General features: G+C 41.2%; 1 protein-coding gene across 1 annotated transcript; it reads right to left on the bottom strand.

Moving 5' to 3' along the window:
• Positions 1-4,333: 4,333 nt before the first annotated feature.
• ACTR10 (actin-related protein 10 homolog (S. cerevisiae)) lies at positions 4,334-15,141 on the bottom strand. Its single transcript, XM_009893963.1, has 13 exons — positions 15,133-15,141; positions 14,523-14,615; positions 13,924-14,006; positions 12,805-12,913; positions 11,032-11,139; positions 10,597-10,664; positions 10,210-10,289; positions 9,769-9,804; positions 8,171-8,250; positions 8,007-8,080; positions 7,480-7,561; positions 5,794-5,995; positions 4,334-4,636 (listed from the first exon to the last, which is right to left on the bottom strand). The coding sequence occupies exons 1-13, from the start codon at positions 15,139-15,141 to the stop codon at positions 4,455-4,457; spliced, it is 1,206 nt and encodes a 401-aa protein (XP_009892265.1). The 3' UTR covers positions 4,334-4,454.
• Positions 15,142-16,028: the final 887 nt, after the last annotated feature.

The raw sequence follows: 16,028 nt of genomic DNA, 5'->3' as shown, positions 1-16,028 counted from the left end.
ACCCACAACTCCATGGGCCCTGATGGGATGCACCCACAAGCACTGAGGGAGGTGGCAGATGTTATTGCGAAGCCACTCTCCATCATCTTTGAAAGGTCGAGGAGTACAGGAGAGGTGCCTGAGGAATGGAGGAAAGCCAATGTCCTGCCGGTCTGGAAAAAGGGCAAGAAAGAGGGCCCTGGAAACTACAGGCCCGTCGGCCTCACCTCCATCCCTGGCAAAGCGATGGAATAGCTCATTCTGGATGTCATCTGTAGTCATGTGGAGGAAAAGAAGGTTATCGGGGTGCTCAACATGGATTCCCCAAGGGGGAAGGAACCATTCTATGATGGCATGACTGGCTGTGTAGATGAGGGCAGAGCATTCGACGTTGGCTACCTCTCCTGAGCTTGGAGGAGGTGATCCTTGAATATTAACCAACTTTCTTGGCCCTTCGTCTCTCCAGCACTTCATCCCATGGCACCTGTGTGAGCTGACTCGGGCAGGACGCAGGAACAATCACAAGAGCATGGATGAAAGACAAAGAACAAGTTTAATCTCAGTTCTTGCAAATTGGGGAGTCTCCACAGCAACGCCTGGGCAGAGGGACACAGCAGGGGATGCAGGCACCGCAGGGTGGGAGAAAGTCCTTGTTGGCATGAACATGTGAGCTCTAACTTTCCGTTCTTGCCTGCATTTCAAGGGTTCAAGCAGGCGTAGTTTTCCACTGTGCTTTGATCTTCTTCAACAACAAGGCAGTGATCTCATGTATGCTAGATAAGGTGTCCCTGAGTCCATCCTAGGCTTATGTTATCTAAGTGCGGATATTCTACTTACAAGCACACAAGGCTGAACAACAATTAGGGGGATATGTGTGTTGTCCAGCACCCCAGGTGCGAGACACTTGAGCATGTTTACAATCCTCCTCGCTAATCTTCTATTATATTCCCACAGCACCATACCAAGCAGATTCTTTAAGTGAGCTCTCCTGAAGTCCAGGGTTGGCAGCTGGCTGCGCACCTTCCTCGCTGCCTCGAGGATCTCAAACTCGACCATTTCATGGTCACTACAGCCCAGGCTACCCTTCAGCTTGACACTGCCTACCAGCCCCTCCTTGTTGGTAAGGACAAGGTCCAGTATATCTCCTCTCCTCATTGGCTCCTTTACCACTTGGAGAAGGAAGTTGTCATCAATACAATCCAAGAACCTCCTGGATTGCCTATGCCTGGCTGAGTTACCCTTCCAACAGATGTTGGGGTGGTTGAAGATGCCCACAAGGACCAGGGTCTGTGAATGCAATGCAGCCCTTATCTGTCTATAGAGGGCCTCACCCGCTCGGTCTTCTTGGTCAGGTGGTCTGTAGCAGACCCCCCCTGTAATGTCCCCTGCTCCTGATTTCCCTTTAATTCTGACCCATGGGCACTCAGCCAGCTCTTTATCCATCCCCAGGCCAAGCTCCACGCACTCCAGCTGGTTGTTGACATAGAGGGCAACACTGCCTCCTCATTTCCCTTGCCTTTCTCTCCTGAAGAGCCTGTAACCTTCCATGCCAACACGCCAGTCATAGGAGCCATCCCACCATGTTTCCACGATGCCAATGAGATCATAGCCTTGGAGGCGTGCACACGTCTCTAGCTCCTGTTTGTTCCCCACGCTACATGCATGTGCATAGAGGCACTTCAGCTGTGTCCTCGTTGAGGCTGACCTGGCTGGAGCAGCTGTAATTCCTTTGTGCTGCTCTCCAGGAGGTATTCCTTTACCGTGTATTAACGGTGCCTCCCATTGGCTCCTGTTACCCCAGGAGCTCCTGGCTCATATATACATAAGGCTTTAAGTGTGCTGCAGCGTAGCCAGCACATCTTGGAGCAAATGGCTGCAGGCCCTCGCTAGCATCCCGTTCCTCGGTCCTTGGTGCATTGTCCCTTGGCTTGTCACAGGCAAGCCTGATAACACTCCCTCCATCGAGTCTCGTTTAAACCCCTGCCAATGAGCCCTGCTAATTCTTGGGCAAAGACCCTTCTCCCTCTTTGAGTGAGACAACCCCCATCTGTGGCCAGCAGGCCTGGTGCTGCGTAGGCCATTCCATTGTTGAAAAACCCAAACTTGTGGCAGTGATACCAGCCACAGAGCCACGGATGAACAGAGCTCGTCTGTTTCTTTCAATGTCGTTGCCCCCAACTGGAAGTAGGGATGAAAAAATAACCTGTGCTCTGGATTCCCCTACTAGCTGTCCCAAGGCCCTGATCTCTCTTTTAATCCTCTTCACACTCCGATTTGCACATTTGTCGCCCCCCACATGGAACAGAAGCAGTGGGTAGTAGTCCGAGGGCTTCACCAGGCCAGGGAGTATCTTTGTGATGTCCCTGACCCGTGCCCCAGGGAGGCAGCAGACTTCCCTAAGAGTGGGATGTGCCCTACATATCGGACCCTCTGTCCCCGTCAGAGCTAAGTCACCCACAACTATAACCCTCCTTTTCTTCCTTGTAGGGGTAGTCTTCATACGGGGAGTAGGCCTTTCTGGTCCTGGCAACTCCTCTGATGTATCTGGACCATCCGCCTCACTGTCCTTTGGCTGCCCTTTGGCTGCTCTACCATGCCCAGGGCCTCATCCCTGCTGTACAGAGGCACCTGGGCAGGGGGGGGCGGGGAGGAGGAGGCAAGGAGGGCGCCTTCTGCCCTTAGCACAGACTTGCCTCCATTCACTGTTTTCTGGTAGGCCACTGCCTGCCGTGCCTTCAGCCCTGCAGGGCGAGGGGATGAGATCCCTATGATCTTGTTTTATTCCCTGTGACTGGCCTGGCCTCTCTTTCAGGGAGCTCAATGCATGGGTCCGCCAGTTTCTTTCTCACACTCCCCAGTACTCCTTAGTCTTTCAAGTTCATCCCTGAGCTCTGCCACCAGGCTCAGCAGATCATCTACCTGCTCACACCTCACACACCCATCTTCACCACTACCGCTCACTGGCCGTGCCTGGATGCCTGCGTGCTTCCGAGGGAGCACCCTCTGTGTTGCTACATCTACTCTGACAAGTGCTGCGGACACGGCTTTCTGGTGGGTAGAGACCTTGGATGAGTCCTTCTCAACAGGCGAACCCACTGCTGGAACCGGCAGCCCCTTTTTGGCTGAGATGGGCCAGCTGTGCTGCAGACGCACCTGCACTGGAGCTGTTCATCTCCGGCAGCGAGTATATGCTTCAAGAACCACGCTTCAGGAACCGCAGCAGGTAGGTAGCTGGCTGGCTGCAGGGGAAAATCAGCCACCAAAAGCATGGATTTGGAATAAGACCCCATACCCCTCCTTTCAAATAATTTTATATAGATGTATATCCCCAAATTTGAGCTAAACTATTACTCCTCGGAGTAGGGTCTGAACCTCAGCAATCAGCAGGTACCAGCAGGGTCACCATTTAGTCAGTGAGTCAAGTTCAGCATGTTGGCAGCAAGTTTAACAGCGTTTGACACCAGGTAAATGCATCTCCCAAGACACCGTTGTGGCATTGTCTGGAGTGCATGCAAAGCTAATTCACAGTGTTATGATGGAAGGACAGTGAGAACCATGACAAACCCCAATCAGCAGCACTAGCAGCAGAATGGAAGCATATGTGTTTGTTTCCCACAGGAGTGCTCCTTCTCCTTCAATATGTAAAGTTAACAGCATTGCTAAGAGCTTATTAATTAGCCAACACTTCCTAAAGATAGCAGTAATATCCAAATGTATTTTTTTTTTTCTTAAGCAATGAACTTTGTATTGCATTTTCATTTAATACATATTACTGCAGGACAATTAAGTTTAATATTTCTGATGGTGGGAAGGAAGGCAAAGAAGTGACTTCTGGGGTTGACGTTTCAGTAAGACTCAAGACTTCCTTGCATTTGTTTATAACTCTTAATGGTTGAATTCTTTCTTGGAGGAAAGATAGTGGGAGAGTTGTTAGGTCAGCACTGTCTGAGAATTACAAGCAGAAGAGCTCTCTGCTAAAACTCTCAAAACAGGACTGTGTCCGGGGGAATACTGCTGCAGCACCTTTGCTCCAAACCATTTTCTCACATGTGATTCAAGGGTGGAATATTTTAATACAGAATTTGGCAGAAAAGCTTCCATAGATGTGTCCCATAGAAGAATGAAGGGCAGTCTACTAAGTGTACTTAAAATCAAATTATCTTAAAAAAAAATTCTCTCAACAATGTCATTTACTGTACAGATAAATAACAAACAACTCAGTAGGCTACAACTCATGACGGTACAGAATTTCTTCAGAAGACAAAATAGCATAGTAGTTGCCAGAGTTAAGTTTTAAAACTATAATTGGATGTGGTTTTAAATAGTGTTAGTACCTACCACCATACTCCCCCAAAACATCCACATCGTTCATATTTAATAGTGTTACACACAAATTACTTCATACAAAAAAAGCGCCAATGCATATATATCTACTTGAAGCAGATGAGGAGAATCCTTATGTAGCATTTAGGTGCTCATTTCTCAGTAGAAAAAGCCCTCTTCATCAATGGTGGGGGTGCTTTTCCAACATCAAACATCATTTCCAGTGGAGGATTATTAAGACAGCACCAGTCAGGTATGCGGCCTGTCTGGCTGTAATATTCTTTGGACACAGACCGGCTCCCAAGTATGTCCTGAAGTGCTCCAAAAATGGCTCCTACATTATTAGGAGAAAAAGAAAAAAAGCTGCAATTTGGTGTACTGAATTTCTTTTTCTACTTCTTCCCATCAAGAATCTCCACTATTATTTTTCAGCTCTGTCCCAAAAATTAAACGAATGAAAGGATCTAGCCACTTTCCTTTTCAGTAGCCCAGATAGACCCAAATTGCTTCCATTTATGTCCCTTGAAAGCAACTGAAGGCAAAGAATCTAGTCTCTGCTGACAGTAAAACTGGCCTAGCTGACCTGCTTCTTGTGACAAAGTTTTGATTTTAAGCCCCTTAAGCAAACCACCTTGTGTTCAAGGGAACTTCCTCTCCCCAAAAAGGTTGTCACGCAATGCCCCGAGAAGTTTACACAAGCTGTGAGAAGATTCAGACCACAGCAGCTGATTAGCACTGCCAGTGAAGAAAAAGATCAGAGAACTTAGTGCATATAAATCAGTTTGCTAATCCTAGAAGTAGACTCAAAACTAAAATTTGATAAACATTTCAAAGCATATGGAAATAAAATCTACCTTTACAGTTAAAATTAGTTCCTCATTCATACCAGATGGGCTCAGCTTATTAACCAAAAGTTTAGAAAAGCATGAATTCTTATCAACCTCAGAACCTTAAAAGAATTGCTCGCAGTGGAAAGCCCTTCTTTTTCCCCCGTAACAGCAGCCAAAATCCATTGCAGAGTTGCTGTATTTGTTATGGGCACTTGGGAACAGCACAGGGAGTTTGCAGCCTCCGGCCTCTCCGTAGCTCACAGCTCCTCAGTCAGTAACTAAACTTGTTTTTTCATTAAGTAGATCTTCCCACACGCAGCAGGACCCTGCTCTGCTTAATCACTTTACTGGTGCCACCATATGGCAGTAGCCCTGTACTGCACTTCACTCAACAACTCATCTTCCCCACTGCTGTTGCAAATTGCACGTCACTCGTTAAAAGCTCCCATAACCTGCAGAGCCATTCTGCCCTCCAAATGTCCCCGTGGGAGCTTTACTCTGCAAGATTTCTTCCAGGAGGGCATAATAATTCCAGAGCTCCAATGCAGCTTGATTTCAATAGTTCACCTAAGTTTTACTGCTATTTATTCATTACAAATCCTACTTGAAAGATTTGCTTTTTCACTTTGTAACTTTGCTTAACAGCTGTTTTCATTCTTACCTCCCAGCCAGGCCACACAGTTGGGTTTGGCAGGTGGAGTGTGAATTCTGAAGGTTTTAGTAGCCAGTGCTTCTTTGTATTTCGGTTTCTCTACCAGGTATCTGATTTCAGCCATGAGTCTGTGAAGGAATCCTGGCAACATAGCGGTGCCACCAATAACTACCAAGTTCTCTGCCAACTGCTTCCTGGTGTCTATGGGACACTAATGCAAACAGGAATAATAAAAAAAAACCCCACAACAAAACACTTTAACTGAAGTTGCGTGAACTGTCTGAAACATTTTGTCATGAACAGCTGCATGTCTGTTAGAAATTCAGTCTTCCCATGCGCTTCATTGCTGTTTTCTTGTACTTAACTGAAACTATGTTATACCAAAATAATTTTTCCCCAGACTTCCCAAGAAAACCAGGCGTACGGGACTGCCCAGTTGAGGCTTACATGAGCATGCTGTGAGTGTCCCTATAAAGCCCTTCAGCTGAGACAGGCTAAGACAACAGAGGTATCAGTGACAGTAATTCCCGTGAGTTCTGGGAGAATACGTGCCAGAGAGGTGAAGCCTCGACCAGTGCTCTCAGACAGGGAAGAGTTACATACGAGATTGACTCTTTTTAGCTCCATGAAGGAGAAAGGCAATGCAGAAGGCTCAGTGGCAGAAGAGGTTTCTTGCCTCAGGCATCAGATAATCCAAGTAGAAGACAAACACATGAGAAAACCAAGCTTTGTCAGTTTTGCCCCTCACAAACAGATCTGTGCTAAGCCTTTGAAAAACAACCCAGATTTCTGTGGTCCTCTTGTTGAGTGGAAGTAACTGGACGCTATTTAACACTTGTAAATTTAACATTTGTCTTTCCTCTGGCCAAAGAGTGATGCAAGGGAAATGCCGAGAGGTACAGAGGTGAGGGGTCCAGGCACAGACCTTGTTAAACAGTATGTTTTCCTAGGGAATTCTAATTGAAATGTTTGTCATGTTATCCAAGCCTATGGCTCTCCAACAAATTATTGATGCCATTTAAATTAGTTTGCTGAAACATAACTACAGGCAGTCCACTTTAATTAACATTCATACACCACCATATAATGAAAATTTCCATTTATAGTGGTTTCTAATGCATTTTGTCCTAAATATAATAAGAAATGAAGCATGTGTACATGCCAAGAAAATTTTCCATAATATATCTAATATACCGCCTGTAACAGAGATGTCCAAATTAATTTTATTCGATCTTAGATAAACCAGCAGTCTGCATAAAGTCTAACTCTGAGCAAAACACCTTGAAAAAAGAAGAAACAGAATACCTGCCATTGCAGTTTAAGCAGTATAATTTCTTTAACACCAAGTATTGGCTACTCCTTCGTCATTACATACGTAGAGCCTCACCCCCAAATAAACGCAAGCTAGTTTACTACTTTTGCTGAGAGGTGAGCACTACAATTCTTAGAAAACTCTTCGACACACTGCAGTATACCAAAGAGTAAGAAAACTATCACGGAGTGGATGGCACATGGTGACTTGCTACCCCACAGACACTCACCATGTGGCAGAACCCTAGCAGTCACGCTGTGCTAAACTTTTAAAACCAATCGCAACCTGTAGTCAGAAGGGTGTTACTCTAGAAAGAGTAATTTATAACAGCGGGTTCTCTAAGGCTGGAGGCATTCAATAAATTGTTTATATTATAAAGATACCTGAATGAGTGAATCTAATATCAAAGTGGCAACAGATGTCTCTTCGTTATCCTGTTCAAACAGTATTTCAACAACAGAGTCTCTGTTGAAAAGATAGGAAATGAGTGTTAATGAGAAGCAATACTACACTAAGAGCTAACACTCACGAACAGCAGGGCTGGAAATAACTACGGACATCCTGCTGACAACACATCATCACTACTTCTCTCACACAGTCCATGCACCAGGCGGTGCCAACAGGGAGAAGACACTTCACTAAACCTGTCCCATCATCCTGCATTAATACTCCATTTCTGTTTTCCCCCATCCCTCCAATCTGTTAGCTCACACTGTGAACTGTGAGCTCTCTGGGGAAGCTGACACCTCTTATTATGGGCTTGCACCGTGCCCAGCACAGAGCCTTAGTTTGAGGCATTAAAAGCACATGCAAGTGTTTCATTACAATTCAATTTTATGAAAATTTATGTGCTTTTAGAGTTGAAAATACATCCTCCTAAAGATAAATACTCTGCTATGGTATTTCTCACCTGATAGGGCCAACTACATGGAGAATCTTTTCCCCATCTAAAGGATAGTCCACGTCTGGAGGCGGTGAAGGACGCTAGAAATAAAAACAACTGTGCATTATTTTAGAGGCCAGAAAGGCTACATCCACTTCAAAAGATTAGGATAAGCTTCATTCTCCACCTACCTCAGCACTGCCATCAATGTTGAACTTGGCTGCTTGGATTTTCAGTCCACGTTGGAGATCACTCACAAAACAAGTGCGGACTTCAAGCAAGAAAAAGAAAAGCAGAAAAGAGACTCTATTGGATCCTTTCATCACAAATACAGACAATAATTTTGATTAATTTAAAGAACACCACACATTTTAGGGCCTTGCTGGTCCAAGACATTATCAAATAAATGCAAAAATATAGTCTCTACACTTCAGCAGAGTTCAGATGCTATCTAGACCACAAGTTTAAATGAAGCCAACGCTGAAACTATGCTAGGATAGCCAAGATGTCTCTCAGATAAACTACGTAAGATTTAAAGACAGATGGACATTACTAATTGTGCCTTCGGTTGCAGAAGGTGCCAGGGATTGTATTCTGCTGTCAAACACATCGCTGTGGGTCTTGCACCATAGCTTTAAATGAGACACTGCTCATTTTTCAAACAAGCTGTAACCATGCAATATTTTTCCTAGTGCAACTCTTCAGCACTCTAAGACTTCCAGAGGTTTTTTTTTCTCCAGGCAACACTGACAGAGCACAATTTCATTTTTATCTCAGCTGTCAGTATATTATATACTTATTTATTTGTATCTGGCACAAATGAGTATCTTTTTCATAAATGGCTGTCACAAAGAAACACCCCTTCAATAAGCAGGCAATCATAATTTCAACCCTAGTGTATTATATCCAGGTCCAAAAGACTGCATAAAAACCAGAACTGATCATGAAATTGTGTTCAAGTCCAGGAATTAGAAAAGCAACTTCCACTTGACAAAGCACCAGCTGCATTTAATTTGTTTTGCATTTCACAGATGGGTTTCTTCCTAATTTAGCCCAAGAGATACATACTAGTTTCTATTTTCTACAACTATATATATTTCTGTGTCTGTTGCATGTGAAACATTACATACGAATTCACCCAAGTCCTGCCTTAACGATAGACTCTTTTTTTCCTTCTGGTGTAAATGTAGTCCTTACCTCATCTTGCCTACCTGATTAAAACACCAAAATGTCTTTTATACATATTTTTTTTTTTGGTAAAATTGACTGTAGGGCAATTTGAGCCGTTCTAGTTAATTTATAAACAAAATTAACCTAAAATATTCTCATGTCATGATATTAAGACTGCTTAAATGCTGCACTTGCAACCAAAATGTATCTATGATAGCAGATCTAATATTTAAAACCTGTTAAGTCCCATATAGAGTACACACCGTACACATTCATATGCAGCAAACAAAATGTAGTTAAAAAACACAACACAAAGTTAACCAGACCTGCTGACCATAGGATATATACAATAGTGTAATACCCTTTCTGTGCTAGTCTACCAAACGTATCTACGAGCTACGTCTTGAAGACACAAAGGCTAAACATGAGAGAGGAATTCAACATGGTTTTGGTTTGGCTTTCAAAGAGCAGGAACACTGCAAGTTCTTCCAGTAGGTAAGAGATATGATAAACAGAAACGGTAAAATAAATTCATAAACACAAAAGTATTGCCAATTTGTTATTAACATACTCTACTGCACAATTTAATAAACTAGTTTCACGAAGTGTAAAATTTTACCTTTTATATCCTCTACTATGTCTTCTGGAACTGAGCCTGAAATAAAAAAATAACTTAGAACAAAAGCTTTTTAGGTAGAAAGAGAATTTAAGAATGAAACTACGTTTGAATTACATTTAGTACATAAAAGTTTCACTTTGACAGCAGCTCTGGAAGATTTCTAAGGAAGAAAGAATATTAAGAACAGAAAAAACAAGTTTGTCTTCTCTCAAAACAAATTGAAAAATTACTACAGAAATTTTATATTGGCCTTCATTCAAACCTACTGTTATGAGTGGCTTATCATAAAAATAATACACTTGTTTAATACTGAGAAAGAAATCATGAAAGTAGATCACATAAGATGTATTGAATACTAAATTCATTTCATTCACTGTTAGTATTAATCCACTTTCCCCAGTGCAAGTTCAGAGCACATATGCTACAGCAAACAGACCTTACCCATTACAGATGGAAGGCTCTGTCCTTTGGCTAATCCTGTATCAACTGTGCACTGCTCCAACAACTGGTATTCCAGCTCCCTAAAATATCACACATGAAGTTAGTTAAACATAACTATTAACTCAGGCTGGTTCTCTACATCATGCTTAAGGGACAGTATTTATTCTCTTCAGTTATATTCTTCTAAATATCAAGTGAAGCAGATCTGATTTCCACAGCTTTTACTATATCAGCAAAAGCCAAACAGTGGTAACTTTAAAACTCAGATGCTGTCACAGCAACAGTCATGATTTAAGTCGTGTTCAATAGGAATCTCTGGTCATTAGTCAAAGATGAACTTTCACAAATAAATCACCAGTAACTTGGAATGAGTAACTGTGAACTTACTTGTGGATAGCCTTTCCTCCCAAAGGAAGAGAACCCCAGCAGCTCAGGATTGGAATTCCCTCATATATCTACGCGAAGATCAGGAAATTCTCCTTTTTTCATTATGAGTTTTCAGTCGGCTGGAACTAAATGCTTTTCCCTCCCAACATTCTCTTGCGTTAACTATTGGAATTACTTTCTAACTGCTTTTCTCCAAAACTAATTTCTGGTATATAAAGGCTGAAGTTATGAACCTCCCTTCCCAAGTTTCGAGGGAACACAGATTTAACATGTCAGCTGTGAAGAGATTCCCTAAGTCATGATATCTTATAGTCAAAAGCCAGCCTGGCTGATCTGTTCCTATTACTTTTTAGCATTCCTGAAGTCTTTAAAAATATTATTCTGTCACAACAGCCTTATTGCTGAAAATTTTGTTTGTATACTATTAAAGGATACAGGCAGCACCAAGCTTTCTGCATATCCACAGTCTAGCACCATGGCAGAATTGATCCCAAGTGTCAGCAGAGACATTAGATGACTTGGAGCAAACAAAACGGAAGGTACCTACATGGAAACCAAGAGGACAATTGACAGAAGAGGGAAAAAAAACAAACAAAAAGCACTGATGTTTTCTTTAAATGTCATATTAAAAGCCAAACCCAAACAATTTTATTTTTGCAGTATCCATTTTTAAGTTATTTTTTAGGATAGTGTAGTAATGAACAAAAACTCAACAGGACTCTAAATTCTACATTCATCATATTTGTGGTACATACCAGTGACTTCTCTAATAACGAGTCTTGTAATGGGCTTGTAAGAAAAGCAGGTGTTAACTACAGAATCCATCTTAAGTCATAAATCAGATTCCTTATTGTCGTTGCTACTGAAATTAAAGAAACTAAAGCACAGCTACTTGAAATGTTGTATAAAGACTTGAAGATGTGAACAAAGGTGCCAGAAAACCCATAAAAGTGTGCCTTATGACAACACGCTGTTGCATACAACCTCGCAGCAGAGGCTATTTAAAACCCTCTCCCCAAAGCAGTGTGGAAACTCAAGTCAAAGTTACACGCGAATTAATTCCTTCTCCCAGAATTCCGTAAAGCAAGCTTCCTAGACAGTGACAGTTCCTTTAATGGAACCCCTTGAAGTGTGAATTAAATGAGCAATTTCAATAAACCCTGCATTTAAGGGCAACGCTACTGATACTTAGCCCAGAGATTCAAGTTTTAATAGTGGCCTTGTATTAATATGCCACACTTATCCTTTGCGCCAAATGGAAACACTAGCCAGAGCGAATTAACCTCAGATCCGTATCAGCTGGCTTCTTAACAATTTACAAAATCTCTCCATCAAAATACAACTTTCCAAGTCACGAGTCATTTTTGACAACCAATTTTACATGGGAATGCTTTAATCCGAGACATACTTTTTTCCTGTAAGGGCATTAGGAAAAAAAAAACAAAAACAAAACAAGTCACTCAAATCTCTCGGCAATTTCAACTCATCAGAAAATTTTATCAACAGTAGGAAAGAATGTGGAATTTTAAGATTAGTTGGCAAACTGTGTTGTAGAAGCACAGCGAAGAAGTACTGCAGACAAACTAGTTTCACCGCATTTTATAGAAGAACCCTAACCTTTGTTCCATCTGAATTGAAGAAGTATTGATTCACCTTCCAAAACATTTTCCATTAGAACCAAGCAACAATTAGGTTCGGACTTTTCTTCAAAAAGACTTATTAAGCAGAGAAGATAATAAGTTTCAGGTAAGCTTGTCTCTAAATGAGTACAGCCAGAGGTTAGATCATATACTAAGCAAAGATATTGACTCTGGCAGAAGTCATGAGATTTGCTGACAGAGCACTAACAAGTGGTTAAATATAAATTCTGGCTTCGGGCAGTGCTCAATGGGGATTATTGGATCTGTCTGGAACAGTGCGATGCGAGCTGTATTTTTGTAGAAGCCAGAGAAACCTTTCAGATTCTTGTTAATAGCTCCTGTTTTGTGGCCTCATGAAGAGCCAGAATGGAACAAAAATGGCCTTTAGTCCAAGCTCCAAACCCTACTTCCCCAGACGACCATCAGCTTGCTCTCATCTTCTTTTTGCCTTTCTCACTTTTTTGGCATTATCTTCATTTCTTTGTCCACATCTGGTAGTGACTGTAAGTAAAATTTCTACCGGCAAGTGCTACGCTGAGCACTTACAGTAGTTATGTAAAACACATACCTCAAAATGCTTGAAAAGGACTCTTGTGAGCGTGTCTCTGAAGTGGGAAGGGCACAAAACAGATTCTATGATTACAACACGGCGGTCTCTGGGATTCACCAGCAGATGTCTAAAAAAGGCAAGACGTGTAAAACAACATTATGAGACCTACCTTATTTTTCTATTCCATTCTCCTCAAAAATCCTAAAAAATTGCACTTAGATAGCATTTTCTACAGCAGATCCCAAAGTCTTTTTCCCAAATTTTAAAGAAACCAACATGTTCCTAAAAGAAAGGCAGGAAAATGAGTTACAGAAAATAAGTTATAGAGCTATCTGCCTGCAGGCTGTAGTTCTGAGTATCTGTTACACATTCCTAAATCAAAACAAAGAAATGCAAAAATGGGCATGCCTAATAGCCATTAGTAGCTTGTCCAGTGTCATACAGTGTGTCAACAAAAGAGAGTAAGAACGACCAGAAAGATGACCCGATTTCAGTGGAAGAGGATGGAATTGTCCTGATTTCAATTACAGAGCAACGATCAAGGGCAGGGGAAAAAATAAATCCACAGCAGAAGATCGAGGCACAGAAATTAAGTACTTGTTTCCCTGTGTCAAGTAATGATTTTTACTGTGTAAAAATAAGCATTGAAGTAAAGAGAAAAGTCTAAGTCCAACTTCATTATTCACTAATGGCACTAAAAATAAAAAGATGTATTACTGAGGCAAAAATATTCTACAGGTTAAGATTCCTCCTTCCAAACCACCATCATCTGGAGAGAGTTCTGCGGTGATAGAAGATGAGCCTCAGTCCTACCAAAATCAGTACAACTCCTTACGTAATGACTTCCTCCTATCCAGTCCCTTATGAGTTCTACAGTTAAAAGGCAACTTATAAAATAGTTTTCATTTCTAGAGTGCAACTGATGCTGCAGGACACTAACTCTTTGTAATATAGCCTGAATCTCAGCACCACTGAATTTCTCCTGCAAGAACACAGCCAGGCAGCCACCTGTAAAATCTTGTTTCAGTTTTCTTACTCAACTAGACAGCAGCCTCCAGTCACACTCCTCACACCTCCCAATGTACTCGGAAAAGAGATGTGGAAGGCTTGAATAACTAACATCCAAGTATCTCTTACCTGAAATACAGCATATGGATAAATTCCTTCAGATACGAATATAGCTCTTCTGTATTAATATTATACTGAACAACTTTGACAGGCTGTAAGGTAAAAATATTCACAGTCAACTTAAATACTAGGCAGTGATTATATATAGAGAAATATATATATGATATCTGAACATATAGAATCAGACATATATAAAGAAATACTCACTCTTGCCTAATTTGCTCTGTCCTTAATAATGCATCTCAAACTCACCTGGTAACTAAATTCTAGAGTTTATGAATGCTAATTTTTTCTACTAGTAACTTATCTCAACATTAGTTCTCCAAAGCTGCCATCCTCTACTAGAAAAAAAAAAAAAAAAGCAAAGCATAGCCAGGCTTAGAAATTTCTCAATAAATGTCCCAAACATAATCTGCATGGGTGACAAGTACCAATTAACATCAGTGTTGGTCTCACACTTACTTGTATATAGTTAGAATCCTTTAATAGCAGCAGTTATAAGGTAATGAAAAATAGCTCATGATGGACAGAAAACATATCTGCAAATCCTTTCTATACCATAACATATCAAACACCAAAAGTAAAACAGTTCAGGTAAAACAGTTTACCTTTGAGACATCGGGTTTCTTTATTTCACTAGGAATAATGCATCTTGGTCCTGTTTCTCCTGCAAAACCACACCTAAAAGACAATGTTGAAAACTTTATAATTTATTCTTATATATATCATTTATTTAACTTTATCACTATTTAACATACTGGGCCTAGGAATCATCAAAGAGTAATTAACTAGGGTTATTTCTGTGACTGCAAAGAGGTATTCTGCATATAGCTTTTCTATCCAGCCAGTTTTGATGAGAAAGATTTTATATCTTTTAATTGACTCCCTCTCAGCTGCATTAAGCAAAACAAGGGTTTTTTTTCACTTTTGTAAGACCTGTAATGCTTGACTCCGATGTTCCTCCTGCTTTCCACTGAGTTTTCTTTTCAGTTCATAGTCATCCACCTGCAACCTTCCTTACTATCTATTACATTTCCAAATACCTTCCTGTGTCCTCCATATGGTCCCACAGTTTTCACTGAAGCTCTCACTAAACACAGGCAAGATTAAGTTATTGTGTCATCTTTAAATCCTCATTTTCTGTGATGTTTATATAGAAGAAACAAAAGAGTTAATGACCACGATCACGCAGGTCCTGTGGCCTATTTCACTACTGACCAGCACCATTCCATTGACAGTTTTCCTATTTCCAACTTGTTTAATACTTTGAAATGCATTCCCTTCACAAGCGTCCCAGGTGATTTAAGGCATTACTACCTCAAGACGACTGGTTACTACTCCAGGACTCCTGACAAAACATGAGAGTTCTGCATCCAACTTAGATGCAACATAATAAAAATTGCAGCAACCCCAAAACAAACTTTTTGAAAAGCCATCTGGTTTCCATAAAGCGATTGCACCTTGAAAGACACAAGAACAATAGACTAAAGAAGGCAACTTAAAAAACAAAGAAATTCAAGATCTAAGAAACTGACTGCTTGACATTTCTTTCACCACTGCTACCCCCATTAAGTACAAGCATCAGAAGAATACTGGTAGAAAACAATAAAGCTGCTGGACTTTAAGCACTTTTAATGCAAAAGGTGAACTAATACTTTATTTTGATATTTGACAACTGCCAACGTGTTTCTTCAGACCATTTCAGCAAAAAAAACTTAAAACAGACATAATTCAAATTTTTTTTTTTCTTTGGTCTCCCAAAGACTTCTGCAGTTCCAGTGCGTACATGAAGTCATCCTTGCCTGTCATCCTGACAACTTTTGAACCGTTGGTTAATTTCAGCCTTATTTGGAAAAAGACAGATCTTTCTCATCATTAAGTTGCCATGTCTCCTATAAGAATTAGGCTAGAACTTAGGGTTTGTTTCTAAGACTCTAAAAACACACTACTCAGGGAAAATGCTTTTGCGTGAGAGCATCTTATTAGACAAATAATGCCCATGGGATAAAACCTCACAAGTGCCCCAAATTTGGGAAAAGCTTGAGATTAGCAACACAGCTTGAAACCACAAGAAGCTACTCGTGGAATCACTTGTTTCCATCTGTGAAGGCTTT

Source organism: Charadrius vociferus, unplaced genomic scaffold (genome assembly GCF_000708025.1).
Source record: "Charadrius vociferus isolate BGI_N301 unplaced genomic scaffold, ASM70802v2 scaffold49, whole genome shotgun sequence".
Taxonomy (NCBI): domain Eukaryota; kingdom Metazoa; phylum Chordata; class Aves; order Charadriiformes; family Charadriidae; genus Charadrius; species Charadrius vociferus.
Note: the sequence above shows the minus strand (reverse complement) of the source record. Positions and strands in the feature narration are given on the sequence as shown.